The sequence below is a fragment of the Nicotiana tabacum genome, chromosome 14 (genome assembly GCF_000715075.1).
Source record: "Nicotiana tabacum cultivar K326 chromosome 14, ASM71507v2, whole genome shotgun sequence".
In the NCBI taxonomy this organism is placed as follows: Eukaryota; Viridiplantae; Streptophyta; class Magnoliopsida; order Solanales; family Solanaceae; genus Nicotiana; species Nicotiana tabacum.
In genome coordinates, this window is record NC_134093.1 from 101,402,662 (window position 1) to 101,423,422 (window position 20,761).

The window sequence follows — 20,761 nt, forward strand, 5'->3', positions numbered from 1 at the left end:
GTAGTGGTGTTCTTGCTACATACACATTTATATTTTTTACTATTCACTCTTTTTTAATGTATATTTCATTAAAGAACTGATTTTCTTCCTTAATGTGGTGTTCTATTTTCATGAATTTTAACATGTTGTCCAACAATAGGCACGCTTACCTTTTTGTCATAATCTTCCTCTTTGTGTTTGTTTGCCAGGTTTTGCTTTTCCTGCTCCCATGCGTGGTTTTTTAGTTCATTTGCCTATTTCCGATTCTGGAAGTTATCTTTTGCATTTGCCTACGTAATTTGAGAGTTATTTCTTATTCCAAATGTTACTTTTTTGCCTACATAATTTGCGTCACCAAATTTATAAAATTTAATCTCTACAGGACATGAAAGGCTTTCATTTTTTGATAAAATAGAAGCATGAATGAATTCAGGAATTCACTTTTAACTTTATATTCCCTTTAAGAAAAAATAAATGAAGTATGTAATTTATAATTTTACCCATAATAATAATAACATTTTCAAAAGTCTTGGGAAATAATTTGGGGAATAAGTAGTTAATGATAAGGGTAAAACAAAAAAAAAATTATCTTTCTCTTGATTTAGTATATATAGTGGACAAGTAAAAATGAAAATGTACGAAGTGAGTATTTGATTTCTACGAGTGTTCTTGAAGTGAAAGCAACAAGGTATAATAACTTTTAATGCCAATTATCTTATGTTTCTTCTTGAAACAATTTATACATATCATTTTCTCTTTTTTGGAATATATAATTAGCCTGGATATTTTGATGTTTTTCATGTATTATACTAAATAGTGTAAGCATATTTGTTTGTTAGTTGCTAAGATTAAGAACTATACCAATATATATAATAGTATGTACAAATATTATTTTAAAATAAGCTTTACCAGATGATAATTTATATATTTGCTTCTCTGGAACTTGCGTCTCTCTCTTTTGAGAGTTATTTTTCTCTATTTAGAAAAAAAAATGCTAGCATAGAAATAAAATTAATTATATATTTAACAGAATTAGGATAATAGCATAAAAATTTGTTTCCATGAAGGGAACAAAGTTTTTTATTTTTTGGAGTAACTGTAGGAGGGAGGGAGGGAGAGAAAATAAAAGAAGAGAAGAAGTAATTAAGTAATTGTATTCCTAACCTTTGTTTAATTCTAACTTAACAGTTGGCTTTAAGAAGCAAAAGCCATTCTCTTAACCACTCTGCTAATTCATCATATATGTTCTTTGTGACGAAGGTCTTTATAGAAAGAGGAGAAGAGAAGATGCTAATCGTAAGGCACAATTTCATCCGATATATTCCTACTCAATTATCTATTACGCGAAAGTTTCCTTTTAAAATTATGATTGCAACAATAACAACTCAATGTAATCCCACAAATAAGAAGGGTAAAATTACGATAGCTCTATTTAGAATTTTTTTTCTTCTTCCAAGAGAGATGATGCTTGCGTGTTAATTACTCTTTTCTTTTATTTCTTTAAGGATAGTTTCTTCTATCTTAACAATTTTTTCAAAAATATCATCCAACTGTAGATTAGCTGATGTTTTAGGACTGCGCGAAGCGCTAACAATTTTACTAGTAATATTATAAACTGCAGAAAGGAATGAACTTAATTACATATTGCATTTTTAGTCAACCCTTTGCCGTGCCAAGAACAATAAGGTCATGATGACTAATTATTATATTAAATCATCTTATAATGTAATAAAATAATAAATTGGCAGCAATAATAATCGAGTTTCACTTATTTGTTAGGAGACAATTTTGTTATTAAGTGGGTTAAATGGGAATGCGGGACATGAGTTAAATGAGTTTTATCATTAAAAATAAATTTTTAATATGACATGACATGTCACTTTAATTTTTTTTGAGTAAAAAAGCAATAGTTAGGTGACTTGTTATTTAATAAAGAATACTTCCTGGTCCACTATAAGTGATTTTTTTGGTTGTATTCACACATATTAAGGAATTCATATTTAAACATTAATTAACAATGTAATTGACCATATTAACCTTAATTTGTTCATTGAAAAATGGAAATACAATAAATACTCATATGCTCTTTATTTCAAGGACAATTTTGGAAAAAAAGAAGTTAATTATTTCTTGATATTTAAAAAAATAAATATTTTGAACCACAAAAAAAATGTTAAAAAATCAATTAAAGTGAATTGAAGGGAATAATAACTTTGATAGATTATTTCCATAAGTTGAATAATTATCTAAGGTACTAACTCAGTAATATACTAAAACATCATTTGCTAAGCATCGGCCAATTATTGCCACTCAATTAAAGTTACCTTACGAGTTACAATTTGTATGACGATCACGTTAAGGATATAAATATGCAATACAATTTGTACTAAAATAAGGAATATGCAATAGAAATTTGGACTAAAATTAGGTTTTGTCTGTCTAAACTCTAAAGAGAAACATGTCAATATTCAAATGAGGCACAGAAAATGTTGGAAGTTAGTGCCAAGAAGCTCAAGACACAATAAGTTCCATGATTTGCCCAAGACACAAAAACCTTGTTTAAGATTTATATGGCTCAAATTTAGACCATAATTAGGTTTTATCCGTCTAAAACGAAACATGGCATTATTAGGAAACTATCCATTTAGACCTTTTGGCTTTTAGAGCTAAAATGTTATCAAAATTAGTCAATTTATAATATACTACTAATATTAGCCAAATGCTTTCACTACTCGCCTAATTAGCTATTTGTATGCTTCTTCCTTCCTTTCGTAAACGTTTTCCTTTAATAAAGACTCTTGGGAGTTTATGTTCATTTGTTATCGTGCTAATATTGTTGTGTAACCTAAAACATAATTTTGGATCGGTTCAAACTTCAAATTAACTAGAAGTTTTGGACTTGTTCTTATTTGCGTGTATGAGATGAGTAATGAGTAATTGACTAATCAAGTTATCATTTAGTCACAGCTAGCTAAGCTCATTTAGCTTTGCAACAATAATCTGTGACTAAATGATAATTTTTTAATAATAATAATAATAAAAAAATTATCATTTAGTCACAACAGTTATTGTTGCAAAGCTAAATGAGCTTAGCTAGGGGTGTACAAAAAAGAAAACGATAAACCACACCAAACCGATAATTCGAATCAAACCGAAAAACAAACCCGGTGTGCTTTGGTTTGATTTGGTTTGGTATTGAAAAATAAAACCTAGCCATAATAAAAATTAACATAATCTAAAATAAAAAAAGTCAAACCGAAACCAAACCAACCTGATAGTACATTTATATAATTTTAAAAAATATTTTATACATATAAATATTTATTGTAACGTAATTTATAAATATTTCTTAAACTTTTTCACAGTTTTATCTTTTAAAGTGTTATTTCAAGTTTAGACTTAACATTCTTGAATGATAAGTAAATTTTATAGCCCACATATAAATGTAGTAACTCAAACAAAGTTCAAATCAATATTAATGCTACCAAAAGAAATTTAATTTAATACTAGGAATGCCGATAGTGTTGGATAATTATTTTAATTTTACATTGGTTTATAACGAAAATGCATAACTCAGTTTATCTTTTTCTTTAGTGCTTAGTTATGTAATTAATATTAGTACTTATTAGCTATACTTATTTTAGCATGACCTATATAATATTTTTAGATTATGTTAATTTTTATTATGGCTTATTAATTAGCAATATTTGCTTTATGTAATTTTATTATCTTTGATATTGAATATTTTAGTATAGTTTTATGACTTATCTCATATTATTGTGTTAGTTTCTTGAAAAATACATTATATAGTTGTATCTTACTAAGACTTAAGAAATATTTGGAGAACAAGTTACATATTTTATGCTATGAAGACTTTACTGGTGAAAAACCCGAAAATCCAAAAAAATCCGAGAAACCCTAGAAAAACCGAGATTGAAAAATCCGACTTTATTGGTTTGGTTTATAAATTTAAAACCCCGACACCATTGATTTGGTTTGATAAAAAAATCCGAACCACCCGACGTATGTACACCCCTAAGCTTAGCAGGTGAATTAGGACTAGTTCTCGTACCGACAAAAAAATTGAAAAGAAGATGAGCTAAAACTTTATTGAAAGCCATTGAAGTTCGTTTAAGTTTTAGTTTGAAATTGCGGTCACCAAAATTAAAATTTATTTTGGGTGGGTATTATTGAAATAAATTAGGTATATCTCAAGCAGTTTGAATCTCACTTTTAGGACGAGTTGGTGGAGATTTGAGGTGGTTTAACTTACAAATTCAAAATAGAAGATGAACATGGAAGAAGATGATATGTGTATCACATCATGTATCTTTCGTGTATCATTTGTGTATCACATATGTATCATATGTGTATCCTCTGTATATTCATATATAATTGTGTGTGAGAAACATGTTAGATACATATGTCACATAGAGTTTTAAACTCGATTTTTACTACGAATTTTAACTTAAAACTAGTACAAATCACCTCCAATCTTACTCAAATTTTGTATATTGCTTCATCTATATTTTTCTAATAAAATCTAACCATATCTATTGAAAAACAAAATTGCCTATATTTTTTGAATGTCGTATATCGTTCATAACAACAAAACTAAGGTGGGCTACCACGCAGAGTGAAGGTCTTGTAGGAAAAAAAATAAAACGAAGGTAGGCTGCCACGCGAAGTGAAGGTAGCTAGCCAATTTTCTAAAGTCTAGTAAACTAAGGTAGTAGTGCAGACAATGTTAATTCACTTTGGGTTGGTAGCCCCATCTGTTCTGACATTGGAATAATCATTATAATACGATGATAACACTTGATTAGCGAGAAATTCCCTGTTCTCCTCTCAACAATGGTCTGTCTAGGACTACTTTCAAAAATGCAAATTCCGTAATAAGATCTTATTCATGGGCATTCTCTGACTTAGAATAGAATTCATACCCGGCAATCTATGATCTTCCAAGCGGCTTAGTTTATGTTGAATAAATATACCCGACTTCCAGCTAATTGTTAAATAAAGCTCTCCGCGCTTAAATTCCTAGCTTGAAAGTATTCTTTTGAAGCAAAAATTTTAGGTAAATCAAGCCCGTGTAAAATACTTGACTTTTTCATGTGCAAGACCACAAAAGTATTCCCAAAAGCTCAGTTCTACGAAGGCCTTTCGGGAATTCGCTTTTCTTTTTCTTCTTCCTGGTTTGATCGGCCGAGCTCTCGTAAGTGATCGCTTGTACATTTTGTTCTGGCTAGTAAAGTCGGAATATTTTATGACTCGATCCCGAGTCCTCTGAGAATAAACGATTCATATCTATCTTGTCACGGTACTCCTCATGAGTGGTTTCAAGTCTTTTGTAATTGGTTCATACTTTGAATGTTATTGTTCATCTTATTTGTTAGGCTAAACCAGCACAAAAACACTCTAAGCATAATTACGGCCTACTGTGGGTTCAGTTCACATAGTTTTTCTCCAAAAGATCTCAATGCTATTAAGATTATATTATTTTTTATATAGCTTCTTTTTGCTTGTTCAATTTCAATGTGAGATTTTGTTCGCATCGTTTATCACTTTATTGCGGGATAGTATGTGTTATCTTAACAAGTGGAGGAGCTTTTTCTTTCAGATGTATATCCATTATATTCCTCTAGTTTTGTTGTTGCATGGCAAATTGAAATATCAAACCTTCTAGTATACACATTATCTAACACAAATTTCGAATTCAAACCCGTAAAATTTAAATTATAAATTCATTTCTGAGCTAGATAGTGTGACCCCTCACTTCATGAAAGGGCAATGGTCTAATATTCCTTATAAAATACTGACAGATGCTTTTTTATTTTTAAATGGAAGAGTTTGTGCATTTCACGACCAGAGATTATTTAAATTACTTATGCAGTCTATAGATCATAGTCGCCGCCATTACATAATTCTTTTTGTCTATGCCCTCCTAGTCGGTTTCCATTTTCTTAACTTTTTGTATTAAGAAATTGATTTGAAAAAGACACATATTATATAAATCTTATTTTAATCCTGATTTTACCTACTTTACAAAAGGGGGGTGTGAGCTAGAAAAGACCCTTGGCTTATCTTACTTACCTTTTTTGATTAGGTCCAATAAAGTTCAAAGATCTCAAGAATGACATAAACTTGAGTTAAGGCGTTTGGACATGGATTTGTTGAAATTTGAGAAAAAATTAAAATTAAAATTAAAATTTAAGTTGTAAAAGGATATTTTCATATAATTTAGCGTTTTAAGACGAAAAAAGAAATCTTTGGATGTTTGATTATCAGTAAAGTTTCATTAAAAAAAGGTGCTTCCTCATTTATGCGCGACCATAATTTTCTTACAACCATCTTGACTATTAATTTTATATACTCATCCTGTTTCGATTTATGTGAATTTATTTTCTTTTTAATCTGTGTCAAAAAAAGATCAATTTTCTTATTTAAAAATAATTTACCTTTATGCAATGATTTATAGCTACACAAAATATATGTATCTCATTTTACACCACAAGTTTAAAAGTTTCTCTCTTTTCTTAAACTCCGTGCCTAGTCAAATGAGTTCACATAAATTGAAACGGAGAGAGTATTACTTCAATTAATAATTTTATCAATCTTTAGTACTAAAACATTTAATCAAAACACTCCCTTGTGTGCTAATATAATTAAGGTAGACTGCCTATATTACACTCTTGGGGTGCGGTCTTTCCCCGAACTCGACGTGAATGCGAGATGCTTTATGGACCAGGCTGCTCTAAAGAAACTATATACTCTCTCTGTTCTAATTTATGTGAAACTGTTTGACTGGGCACAAAGTTTAAGAAAAAATGAAGATTTTTGGAATTTGTGGTGTTAAACATGTCAGAAAGGGGTCCATAATATTTGTGTGGTTATAAAAACTTCTCATCAAGGGCAGAATTGAAAGTTTAAGCTAAATTATTTTTAAATTTAGAAAGGGGTCATTTTTTTTGGAACGGATTCAAAAGGAAATATGTTCACGTAAACCGGAACAAAGCGATTATTTGTTTTATAAAATGACTTCCGGAATATCTAAAGATTATCTGTCCTGAAAATGACTTCCGAAACTCCACAGTCCTTATACTACTAATCAAAAGGAAAAGTTGGGGCAAGAATGTTAGAAATGAAGAAATGAGGGGTCTAATGTGAAATTAATTGAAACAGTCCAAAGTCCTATGGTCTGAAATACTGTTTCATAAACTGGTTCTTGAATCTATGTTCTAACTTCCATAGTACCACTTTAGGAAGTTAAAGATTGCGCGGGAACCAGTTTTAACTTTGTAAGTCACTTCACCTTCCACCCCAATTGCCTAAACTATTTCCCTTTCCTTTTTTTCTTTGTTTTCCATTATCCTTAGCTTTGCTTCTATAGTCCAATTCTTGATTTTCTTACTTTTGAATTCAAGTAAGGTTCACATCCTATGGATTTTTTCTTTTTGGTAGAACATAAAGTGAAATAAATCTTTCTGCTTTGAGTCATTTAAGGTCAATGCCAAATTTTCTTGAAATTCATTGAGAATTGCTTTCCTAGACACCCTTTATATAGTAGGGTCAGAAAAGAGTGAATGAATATAGAGGATACATATAATCGACCCGTCGACCCCATTTCCAAGTAATTTGGAATTGAGCTATGCATTGGTTGATTGATTTTGGAGAAAAGATATTTTAGTATTTAGTTTCTTGCTTATTGTTTAATGACATAATGAATCAAGTTTAAGCTATTAGCAGTAAGTCAGAAGCTACGACCAGACGAGAATTCAGAATTTAAACTTAATAGGTTTAACCTTTAAGATTTTTAGCATTGAACCCATTATATTTAAGTTGAGTTCATAACTACTATTTGTTGCAATGTTAGTAATTTTTATACATAAATTTATATTTCGCGTCGAAAATTCTTGGTTCAGATTAACCCGATACTAAAGAGCTAGATATGCCCCTTGCTGCAGCTAGCATGCATGACGATTTGCGTCGATGAGAGGTCATGTTTTTTCTTGATATTTTTCATATAACCCGGGGCGGATGTAGTAGTCTAGTGGCGGGTTCAATTGAACCCATAACTTTCGATGCGAAAACATAAATTTATGTGTAAAGATTCACTAAAATTACAAAAATAGTAGATATGAACCCATAACTTTACAAATATAATGGGTTCAATATTAAAAACCTTAAAAGTTGAACTCATAGAGTTTAAATTCTGGATCCGCCTCTGCGGATATAATAGGGATTTTTTGAAGGAGAATTGCTCATTAAATTCTAGGGGTCTGCAGATTGGAGTGCAAGAATAAGTTGTGCACTCAAAAGCTCTTGTTTTATGGAATTATTAGCTTGAAAGAGCTTTCGACCTATGCTTTTTCGGGTGAATCCAAGTTTGAGAATTTTAGAATAAGGGCATATTTCTCTGCTTGTAGGAAAAAGGGAAAACTTTGACTGAAATTTACATGTTTATAGTTTTATGCACCTTGGACGCAGAAGTTAATTCTTTCAAATGTATCTCCAATTCAGTGATCATCAACCATCAGCACAGAAGTTACTAGGATCTGGTTACAGAAATTATGCTTTAAAATTTAGGCATTATTATATTTTCTACTTATTATTTGGCATACATACTATGCAATCCTAAGTTGCTTTATTTCCTAATCTTTTGATGCATATAGATTTGCAGGAAGACAATTTTGAGGGCGTGGAAGATTATTTACCATGAGCATTGAGGAATTGTTTATTCTGGCATTAATGCCTGTTCTGAAAACGCTCTTGATTGCTGTTGTCGGCTTATTTCTTGCCTTGGATCGTATTAGTATTTTGACTGCAGAAGCGCGGCACCATCTGAATAATGTAAGTTGACACGAGACTGTTTCTCGGATAAATTTGATCGAAGCATTAACTCCAGACTGTTAACCTTCTTTTAGCATAGAAAATTTCAAAGTGGTAATTGCAATTGTAAGATTATGCCATCATATATTATACATATGTTTGTAGCCTAATGTGTACGAAAAATGGGAAAACTGAATATACTGCTGATTTCTGCTTGCATATCTTCTCTTAATCTGCCACTAGTTCTTCAGAGAAAGAGTTTCCAATTTATGGTTGTAGAAAACCAACCAATTCTTTTCTTTATCATTAGCATCTTAGCCTCAAATATTATCTGCAGAGTCGTACAGTTTGTAAAGGATGGGGTATAAGGTTATGCCGTTCATATCAAACTGATTCATTACATGTTCTGGTCGTGGGGTTTGTTTTCATGTAATCTTACTTGAAATAATTGTTGAAGAATTTCAAGAAATTTGAGTTTGGTCAAAGTTTACCTTGTAAAACGTTTTTGTATTAGGTTCTTGCTTTGGCTTCTTGAATCGTAAATTCATAACTCTGCTCCTTCTAGACATAAAAGTGTACTACTAATAGAAATGCCATTAATGGCCGTGGTCCTAGTTTTCATGTTCCAACATTATCCCTTGGCACTAATTAATTTTATGAAATCATTATATAGAAATCCCCCTATTATCGACATTCAAAATATAACGAATGACAGAAGGTTAAGATGGGCCTGAAGTAAGGTTAACTTTGTTGTCTTCTAGAAAGTTTTCTTGGTCGACTCCTATGAGCAAGAAGTTGAAAGGCGTGTGCTTTATATGCAGTATTTTTCCCTTCTAAATCTTCCTCTTATCTTTAAGTTATCGTTTCTTCCATGAGTTAACAAATATTTAACTACCTCAAAGAAAATGAGAAATGGAAAACAGAAAAGGGAAAAGAGGAAAGAGGAGTAGTTTTGTCATCCGACACACCTTTCAATGGCTAACAAGGATCTTATGTTTCTGAATTTGGGCAGCTTGTATTCTATATCTTCTTTCCAGCGATTTGTGCTAGTGGTGTCATTGGTTCAAGTACAGAAACCGGCATATTTTCTTTGTAAGTCCATTCTTGTCTACCCTTTAATTTCCTTATATGCATTCTAATGTTTCCATAGTTTTCAACATTTCCTGTGTTTTCTGTAACATTTGATTCAAGTACAGGTGGTTCATCCCAGTGAGTATTCTTATTACATTTCTCGTTGGATCAGCTCTCGGGTGGATACTTGTCAAAATCACTAGAGCGCCTCGGCATTTGCATGGCCTTGTTATTGGTTGTTGCGCCGGAGGTAGATAAACAGCATTTTGTTGTTTTCCTTTAGTATAGTGTAACTTTTGATTTTTAGAAATACTTAGCTCTGCGCTTTAAACATGAACAGTTGACAACAACAACACAAACTCAGTTTAATCCCACAGGTGGAGTTTGGGGAGGGTTGTATGTTCGCAGACCTTACCCCTACCTAGTGAAGGTAGAAAGACTGTTTTCTATAGATCCTTGGCTCATGAATTAAACATGAACTGTTAGAGCAACAAAAATGAAACCGACAAATTGTTTCTTTTAAGAGAAAAGTGTCACCTTTGAAATTTAGTTGCTTTTAACGTTTTTGCTGTTATCCTATAATTCTACGCGAAGAAAATCAGCATGGATTGTGATGCCAGTAGAAGGGATAGAGGGAATCTTGAGCCGTTGATAAATATAGAACGATAACAAGTATTATGCGTTTTAAATCATGTTGTCTAATGGCTTTTCCTAGAATTTTCAAGTGTTTAATTCTTCTGAAGTCATGAAATCCATATTCATATTCACGAGTTTCTGATTAATGATCATGACAGGAAACATGGGGAACTTGCCTGTCATTATAATCCCAGCCATCTGTGCAGAAAAAAACAATCCATTTGGAGATTCGGTTACGTGCACTAAAAATGGAATGGGTTATGTTACCCTCTCTATGGGGGTAATGAATATGACTTCATTCTGTAAGTGCTAAAACATAAACAAATTTTGTCTTGCATGTTATGACCTTCAGCTTGGTTTTATTATTCTGTTTCCAGATAGGAGCTATTGGCATCTGGTCGTACGTATATAAAATCATATGGGCATATGGAAAGAGGGATGACGGCGATGTCTCAATCTACTCCAAATTAAGAGAAAATCAGCATGGTGAAACATCAAAAGAATCCTTGGATAGTATTACGAGAGCACTACTTCCAAATAGTAACTCGAACTTCAAGGATGATGAAGCTTCAGCTATGATCGAAACTAAGGTTAGTCGTTCTCCTTTTCATATATTAATCAAGAGTAGACATTTGAAGGGGAGCCTTGACGTAACTGGTAAAATTGCTGCCATGTGACTAGGATGTCACGGGTTCGAGCCATGGAAACAACCTCTTGCAGAAATGTAGGGTAAGACTGCGTATAATAGACCCTTATGGTCCGGCCCTTCCCGGGACCCCGCATATAGCGGGAGCTTAGTGCACCGGGCTGCCCAATCAAGAGTAGACATTAGTAGCATAGATATGGAGTTTCTTCGGCTGATTCTCATCTACTCTGCCAATGTACATAAAAATAACAAATCAACACTGAAAGCACACTGCAGCTCCTTCAACGTATACCTATCAGTATTTTTCTCATTTATTACTTTTTGAGTTTATTGAAGTTTCAACAAAAATTAAGTTCAAGCAATTCACAACTCAAAATAACAGGTTTCAATACCTATTATCATCGAGAAGAAGGTGAAATCGTTGATGGAATATGTCGACCTGAGTGTAGTTTTCAGACCGCCTACAATTGCAACGGTATGGCAATAGTGCTTATTACTTATGTCATCCCAATTAGGTTCCCTGATACTTATTCAATTCTTTCTCTTTATGTATCTTGTCATTTCTTGTAGATTGTTGGCATTATTATTGCTTCAGTCTCTCCCATCCAAGATATCATGGTTGGCGACCGTGCTCCGCTTCGTTTCGTTGAGAGTTCTGTTGTTTTGCTAGGGTATGTCCCCTCATGCAAATAATTTTCCTAATGCTACTTGGCTTACTTGTGCTAAATCCTCATTCTTTACTAACAGAGAAGTATAGTTGGAATTTGAAGATGAGTAATGTTGCAGTTTTTTTTTCTTTTTGGTGAAAGATTTGGCTAATTAAAAGAGTGGCAATTTACCAGGAAAATGAAACTAAGAGTCAATGTAACAGAAAATCAAACAGTACATTAGTTTTCTTTCTTTGCTTTTCACTGTGCAATAGAAAAAGAGGAAAATATATTCAAAACGGAAAAAGTCCAAATTTACCCCTCTAATAAACAAAATATCTGAATTTTACACTCCATTTTACTTTGGAACCATTCATACCCTTGTCCTTAGCAAATTGTCTCATATTTGCCATGACTTTAACGGTGCTCCTAAATTGGGTGAATTGTACCTGTCAAAATACTTCAGAGAAAAAGGTCCAATTTACCCCTCCACTTTTAACTATATTTAAAATTACCCTCTGTTATACTTTAGATTGGAGGTCCTTAAGGTCAAGGACAAACACAATTTTAAGGACAAGGGTATGAATGGTCACAAAGTACATCGAAGGATAAAGTTTAAGATATTTTGTATTGTAGAGGCGGGTCTTGGCGTAACTGGTAAAATTGTTGTTATGTGACCAGGAGGTCACGGGTTCGAGCTGTGGAAACAGCCTCTTGTAGAAATGCAGGGTAAGACTGCGTACAACAGACCCTTGTGGTCCGGCCCTTCCTGGACCCCGCGCATAGCGGGATCTTAGTGCACCGGGCTGCCCTTTTTACCGTAGAGGGGTAATTCTTTTTTACCCTTTTCCTTATTCAAAATAAGAGAAGGAAGCATAATTCAAAAATCTATACTAAGAGTAAGGAAGAGGTAAATTTATACATAGGAACCAAAGGCAAACTGAATAACATTCCAGAGCAAGAAAAGTAGAAACTACTCCTAGCATATTGAAACTTCCTATTGTCACTCCTTTCTTTGTTCTCAAAGTGATCATCTTGTCGTGTGATTTGTTCTACGCTAGGGAGGCAGCAATTCCATCCATGACTATAATAATGGGCGCAAATCTTCTAAGGGGTAAGTTGTGTATTAAACTTGGTGTCTACACTAACATTATATTGATCAATTCTACATTTTTTATCATATCATTTCAACCAACTTACGTAACTCATTCAGGTTTCAAGCGATCAGGAGTTGGTATTTGGCTTCTCATTGGGATCATTATAGTTCGATTCGTTTTCTTGCCTATCATCGGTGTTGGTGTTATTATAGTTGCAAAAAATCTCGGCATGGTGGGATCAGATCCTTTATATCACTTTGTTATTCTGCTGCAATATGCAGTTCCACCTGCAATGGCCATAGGTAAAAGTTCATTTGTGATGACAACAAATGCCATTCTTGAACTGTCGTTCCGATTTCCTAACGACAGTGTTTTGATGGATAAAATTTTGCAGGTACTATCACACAGTTGTTCGAAATTGGGGAGACTGAATGTTCTGTTATCATGTTCTGGAATTACGCTGTGGCATCAATCGCGTTGACGCTTTGGTCAACCTATTTTATGTGGATCCTATCCTGAATACTTTTTAGTTGGTGCTTGTTGTATTTTCTCTTTGTATTTCATGTATCATATCACCATACGGTTATCAGAGGGAGTCTTGACGCAACAGTAAGAGTTGTTGTCGTCTTACTAGGAGATCATAAATTAAAGCTGTGGAAACAGTCTCTTACAGAAATGATTGACAATGTTGTGTATAGTGGATTTAATATGGTTCGGCTCTTCCTCGAGCCTCGTACATAGCAGGAGCTAAGTGCACTAAGTTGTCATTTTTATTGTTTATTAGTTATACAAAATATTCATGGGCAAATGTTGTATGGCCATTGACTTAAGCACAATGAATAAATGTACTTATGATTTGTTTTCACTAATATCTTCCCTCCTTCCTTTCCCACAAGGTGATAAAAGCCATAGTCCGAATTGGATCACAAAAGATCTTGTTAATTTGACTTTATGTGGTTAATTAGAGAGATATTGAATATGTGCATAAGGAGTGTTAGCCCCTTGCTTATGAGATTATAATTAGTGGCGGAGCCACCTTATAGGTAGCGGAAAAATGCACTGTGTAGGTAAAATAATAAATTAGACTCCCCTTAATTTCCTGGTATGTTTACTTTTATATATTTTGACACCTCTTAACGAAAATTCTGGCTCCGCCACTGATTATAATGGAGAAATAGTTGTACAACAACAACAAACCAGTGAATTCCCGGGTAAGGCCTTATCCCTACCTGGGGAATGCAGAAAGATTGTTTCCGATGGGTTCAAAAATAAATATTTATTTTTTATATAGATTAGGATCTCGTTTGGATTGACTTAAAAAAATGGCTTTTCAGAAATAGCTTTTAAGCCAAAAAATAATAAGTTGGGGTTGCCCAACTTATTACTTTTGGCTTGTTTTAAGCAGTTTTAGACTTATTTTAAGTACTTTTTGACTTTGCCAATTACTGAAAAAAATTAAAAAGAGCTTAAAAGCTAATTTGACCAGCTTAAAAACCAATCCAAATACCCTCTAGTTCTTTACATGAATTAAAAAAATATATTACGATTTTAAAGAGGTAAAAAAAGAAATATAAGGGTAAAATATGTATTTTAAAAAATAAAATAAAAAACTGACATATGAGAGAGAAAATGTCTATTAGTAAAAGTTAAGGGGCCAGTTTGATTTTAAAAATAAAGTTTAAGGGTGTAAATGATTTTCAAATGGAACTAATAAGGTGTAAAATTCTCATGCTTTCATATGACTAATTCGTGAAAGAAAATTAATTTGAATATTGGGCATCTTTTTAGGCTCAAATAGCGGCACGCTATACACATATAATATATAAATTATGTATATAATTAAAAAAAATAAAATATGACAGATTATTTGGATAAATATTGCGAAAATAAAAAAAAGTGATGTATGGAGCCCATCAGATATTAGTGGGACAATACAAGTACGTATTTACTGTGCTCAGTAAACAGAAAAGAATATTAGCCCAAGCCACAACACCTTTGTTGGCTGACGATCTACAAATCACATTTCCGCACCAACTTGGGTGCGCCCAATATCTAAGGAAATTGGCCAAATATATCTTTATACTCCGAAAAAAGATTTAAATATATCATTCGTTATATTTTGGGTTCAAATATATTCCAGTCGTAATACTATTAATTTAAATATACTCATCATCCGTTAAGTTTGTCAAAAATGAACATCAAATCTTACGTGGAACTAATATTTGATAAGCTGGATAACACATGGCATGTCACTTCAGTGCCTGTAACCCATTTTACCCCTCCCCTTTAAATGTGAAAATTCAAATTTAGTCTCCTCCTTCAAAGAAAATGATAAATGTGACAGTTTTGATAACATGAAATACCTTTGTTCTTTTTCTGCCATATTAACTGCAAAATTCAAAGATTAGAAAAATTACACACATCATAGAAAAACCAGCGTGAAAAGACGGACAAATTTCACGTTACAATATACTTTAGTTGCTTGTCCTTCAAGGCCAAGGCAAAAGGTATTGCATTTTGTTTGTGTTGAAAAAGATTCAAAGAAAAACAAAGTAGCACAAAACAAGGAACACCCTAATAGAAACAAGAAAAGCCAGTCGAAGCTGTTGTTCATAAGCAAGCTCAGTTCATTTCTGGGTAAGACAAGTCCAAAAGTCAATTTCAAAGCCCTCAAGCAAAAGTTTTCCACCTAATAATATTAGCTATCTGATTAATGATTATGAACAGCTTGCTTTAAGGTTATATTTGTCCAAAAACTCATCCCGCTACTCGGGGCGGCTCAAGGGCATTTGAGGCCTAAGGCGAAAGTCAAATGTGAGGCCTAAGTATTTAAATTAAAAAAAAAATTAAATGATATGTAAGAAGTAAAATTAATGAAATATCAAATACCAAATACCAAATAAAAATAATACTAGAAAGATATTACCCGATTACTGATTCAGGAAGTTTGAAGAATGAAAATTTTGAGTCCAAAATATCTAGTTGTTGCTTGTCTACAAAATTCTTGCTATAAATCTTGAAAACTATACTATATTTTTTTATAAAGTAATAGAAGTATAGAACTATTGGAATCTTAAAAATATTATTGAACACTTGAACTAATAAATTTTTGGAGAAAGAAGATAAAAAATAAAATTTTGGAGAAAGAAAAAAATATTGGAGAAAGAATTCAAGAAGATGAGCAAAAATAAAGAGAAAAGAAGAAGATATGCAGGTTCTAGAATATGAAGAATAAGATTGAAACATTGGAAAAGAAAAGAGTAAAAAATAGAATTATTAAATTAACTCAAATTGAAAATTATTCATCCATCATTTTTAAGTAAGTCAAATTTTTACTTTATTTACTCTAAAAGATTTTCTTTCTATTTATATGAAAAACACAAAAGTACTACATATTATTTTTTTTAAATACCTATAAAATATATATTATTTTTAAAAAATGGAGTCCCTCAAAATTGGGGGCCTAAGGCACATGACTTACCCACCATATTGTTAGAGCCGGCCTTGCCGCTACTTTTTTTAGTCGTGGAGGAGAAAAAAATAAATAGAGGGAAGGGGTAAAATGAGTTAGGGGCACTGAGGTGGCATGGCACTCATCAAATATTAGTGTCCTTTGGACAAACTTAACGAAAGAAGGGTATATTTAAACTAATAATATTACGATAAAGGTATATTTGGACCCATAGTATAACTAATGGTATATTTAAATATTTTTTTAAAGTAAAGGGATATATTTGGCCATTTTCCGTTATATCTATTAAGCATATTTTCCAAAAAAAGAAAAGCATTGAATCGATCATTACTCATTATGCAGCCATCGGTGAATGAATCACAAAGTTGTTTAAAAATTTCCTCTAGGCTAAAAGGGTGGATTGCACGGTGTTCAACCCTTTCAAAAAGAGAGATTCGAACCCTTACTCGGTCTAGTTGCCCCTCTTCGTATTTTATTTCTCAGCCTTTTCACAATCTTGTTCAAAAGTTTCATTAAGGGCACTTTTACGTTATCGGACTTTACTAAAATTAAATTTCCTGCTGCAAAGTCGGCTCGTTCGTTGCAAACCAGTCTAGCTTTCTCATTCTAATTTATCTACTCTGACTTATTATGAAACGCTAAGGATTTTAAAAAATCAAATCGTGCAACCGCTTTAGGGTTTTACCAATAATAATAACAATATACCCAGTATATTCTCATAAGTAGGGTCTGGAGAGGATAATATGCGCGCAGTCATTAACCTATCTTGTAAAAATAGAGAGGTTATTTCTGAAAGATCGTCGGTTCAAAATAACAAAATCACAACGCTGTAGAGTTTTACCGATAAACATAAAATAATAATATAACATTCTGGAATAATTCCATTGATGTTGCAGAATTCTTTACTAGGTTGATGACAAAACTAAACAAGTACTTAACTGATAATGTTCAAAAAGCTAACCCCTTATGATAGTGTTTTCCGCGGTTTAGTGTATGATGATAAAAGGAGAATATTTAAACTTTATTATCTCACCAAATGAATGTTTAAAGTAATGAATCGAAAAGCTAAAAAACAAATAAAAAGACGGTAAGCAAACAAATAATGTATAATAAAACAAATATAATTAGCACACTTATTCAAATCATATGGATATGGGGCGAAGCTAAATTCCGCGGTTTAGTGTATGATGATAAAAGGAGAATATTTAAACTTTATTATCTCACCAAATGAATGTTTAAAGTAATGAATCGAAAAGCTAAAAAACAAATAAAAAGACGGTAAGCAAACAAATAATGTATAATAAAACAAATATAATTAGCACACTTATTCAAATCATATGGATATGGGGCGAAGCTAAATTCTCCAAAGGTAGTTAATTGATCATAGATCATCCTTTGTCAAAAAATTACACTATATATATATATATATATATATATATATATATATATAAGTAAAATATTAAATTTTAGAAGTATATAACATATATTTAACATCATTTGTCAGAAATTTTTTACACTTTTTTTAAAGTTAGTACACTCTTGAAAATTTCTTGGCTTTGCAACTAAAGTATGGATCCACTATGAAAATTGACAATGCGTGAACCTATATGTTAATTTACCATGAGTGCAAAGAGATTCAGGTTTTCTCCATTGTAGAGAATGAGCACAAAGTAAAGTTGGTGAGAGATGAGAGAGAATTTTTCTATCTGATTGAGATAATAGAATGTCAAACTATACCAAACACCCACCTCAACTCCTGTATATACAACTGAATAATAATGGCTATCATTGTAATAAAGGCTAAGTCTACAATAACTTTACAAATGATTAATACAAGTAACAAAACTAGTTGGGCCTCGTGTTGGATCTGTCTCAACTGTAAATGGGCCATGAGTGTATGAACTGCCCAAGTCAACACATGTGATGACTCAAAAGGTCATTTTTAAATTTAATAATTATTTTTGTGTTCTGAGATCTCAAATAATATTATTTATTATTTTTCGACTTGCGTGCGCAGTCCATATAATATTTTGGAAAGTTTTTTATGTGAAAAATAGATTAAAATGTGAAATAGAGCTTTAAAACTCAATTAAGTTGACTTTGGCCAATATTTTTAGCAAACAGATCCGGATCAGTATTTTGACAGTTCCAGTAGGTCCGTATCGTGATTTGGAACTTGGGCGTATGCCCGAAATTTAATTTGGAGGTCAATAGCTCAAGTTATGACCATTTAACGGAAACCAGAAATTTAAAGGCTAAAGATTTCCAAAGTTTGACCACGGATTTGACTTTTTGATATCGAACTCGGATTGAGATTTCGGGATTTGGAATAGCTATGTTATGTCATTTATAACTTGTGTGCCAAATTTGAAGTCATTCCGGATTCGTTTAATATGTTTTGGCACGAGTTTTGCAAATTGAAAAGTTTGAAACTCAAATATTCGAATCGATGTGTGAATTATAATTTCGATGTTGTTTGATGTGATTTGAAATCCTGAGTAAGCCCGTATTATATTTCTGGACTTGTTGGAATATTCGGACGAGATCCCGAGTGGTTCGGATGAGTTTTGGATGAGCCACAAAGCAATTGGAACCTGCTGCCCACTGCTGGTTCTGGTGTGTCGCACTTGCGACATTCTGTGCGCAGGTGCGTGGTCGCTCCTGCGGAATTCCAGTCACTTCTGCAACATTGGACAGCCATGCCGAGCTAAGGTTTTCTGCGGAGAAATGAGCGCAGGTGCGCAACCGCTTCCGCGATGGGCGAGCCGCTTCTCCGAAGAAGACCACTTCTGCGGTCACTGGAGCGCTTCTACGATGTCGTAGGTGCGACATTTCTGGGTGTAGATGAGGCCACGGGACAAGCTGCCCTGTTACACAAATGCAAGCTTTGTCTCACAAATGTGAGGCCGCAGGTGCGAAAATATAGTCCGGCAGCATACATAAAATCGGGTTTTAACCATTTTTACTCATTTTTGAGTTTTAAGTCTCGGATTTTGGCGATTCCAAAGAAATTTTTCACGACTTTGTAGTGGGTAAGTATTCTATAACCAAAAGTGATTATATTTCATAAATCCATGTCTATATTCATCCTTTATTTCAGATTTAGATGGAAGAAATTGAAATTTTTGTAAAACTTTCCAAAAACGAAAATTTAAATTTTGAAGGTCCATTTGACATCGGAATTTGATAATTATTTTATGGTTGGACTCGCCTCGGAACAAATGTTCATATTTCGTAAGTTTTTCCGAGATTCGAGACGTGGGACCCACTGATGACCTTTGAGATGAATTTCGAATTTTAATCCGAAAAATTAGTAAATTCATATAGAATTAATTCCTACTATTTGTATTGAGTATGTTGAATTGTTTATGACTAGATTTGGAAATTTCAGACACGAATTCGCGAGGCAAAGGTTTATTGGATTCTTGAATTTGGTTGCAAAGCAAGATAAGTGTTGTGGTTAACCTTGACTTGAGGGAGTATGACTTATTTGTCTATTTGCCACGAGATTTAATGTGCGGGTACAACGTATATGTGAGGTGACGAGTACTTATGCGTTGTGGTTGAGTCAAAGCATGTGAGTGGAATTTGATTATTGTGAATAATTGCATATTTAATTAATATATTCCTGCTAAAATTATTATTGTTTATTTGATCATTTTTCATGGGATTATTGTTAGTTAAATTATTGTTGAATATTTTGAAAGGTGAAGTCGGTATTCTGGTATTGAATTGATTGATAAGTATATATCCCCGCATTTAAATACTCTTCCGAATTTATATTATTATTTTCATGGTAAGGAAGAGTGTAAAAGCACGAAGGGTGATGCCGTGCCATTTTCAAAGAGAGTTAAAGTACGAAGGGTGATGCCGTGCCAGAAGAGAGTTAAATCACCAAGGGTGGTGCCGTGCCATTTTCATTATTATTATTATTATTATTATTATTATTATTATTATTATTATTATTATTATTATTATTTATTTATTTATTTATTTATTTATTTATTTTATGGGAGGAATTAGAGTAAAAGCACGAAGGGTGGTGCCGTGCCATTTTCAAATTATCAGTTGCTCATTTTATTGTTGAGGAATTAATTGGCTGTTAAGTGATAATTCTCCTGCTGAATTTATTATATCAACCCCCTTCGCATGTTTCCTCTTAAATTTATAAAGTGTTATTTATTGTTTTATTGTTGCTTCGTATTTGTATATACTTGTACAGGTTGTTTACATATGTGTCCTGTCATAGCCTCGTCACTACTTCGTCGACGTTAGGCTCGACACTTACGGAGTACATGTAGTCGGTTGAACTCATACTACACTCTGCACTTTTTGTGCAGATTTTGGAGTTGGTCCCATCGGCGTACCATAGACGTGTTCGGAT

General features: G+C 32.7%; 1 protein-coding gene across 1 annotated transcript; it reads left to right on the forward strand.

Moving 5' to 3' along the window:
• The first annotated feature begins 7,102 nt into the window (after positions 1-7,102).
• LOC107828255 (protein PIN-LIKES 3) lies at positions 7,103-13,774 on the forward strand. Its single transcript, XM_016655542.2, has 11 exons — positions 7,103-7,277; positions 8,652-8,829; positions 9,821-9,900; positions 10,005-10,129; positions 10,674-10,795; positions 10,893-11,105; positions 11,544-11,636; positions 11,732-11,832; positions 12,870-12,922; positions 13,022-13,207; positions 13,300-13,774. Exons 2-11 carry the CDS (start codon positions 8,695-8,697, stop codon positions 13,422-13,424), a joined length of 1,233 nt encoding a protein of 410 aa, XP_016511028.1. The 5' UTR covers positions 7,103-7,277; positions 8,652-8,694; the 3' UTR covers positions 13,425-13,774.
• Positions 13,775-20,761: the final 6,987 nt, after the last annotated feature.

What these genes read in the sequence shown, in the direction of transcription:
- LOC107828255 (XM_016655542.2), top strand. Translation starts at nt 8,695, where the DNA reads ATGAGCATTGAGGAATTGTTTATTCTGGCATTAATGCCTGTTCTGAAA. An exon ending in GAAACCGGCATATTTTCTTT is followed by an intron (nt 9,901 to 10,004) that starts GTAAGTCCATTC and finishes ATTCAAGTACAG; the next exon opens with GTGGTTCATCCCAGTGAGTA. An exon ending in TATTGGTTGTTGCGCCGGAG is followed by an intron (nt 10,130 to 10,673) that starts GTAGATAAACAG and finishes TGATCATGACAG; the next exon opens with GAAACATGGGGAACTTGCCT.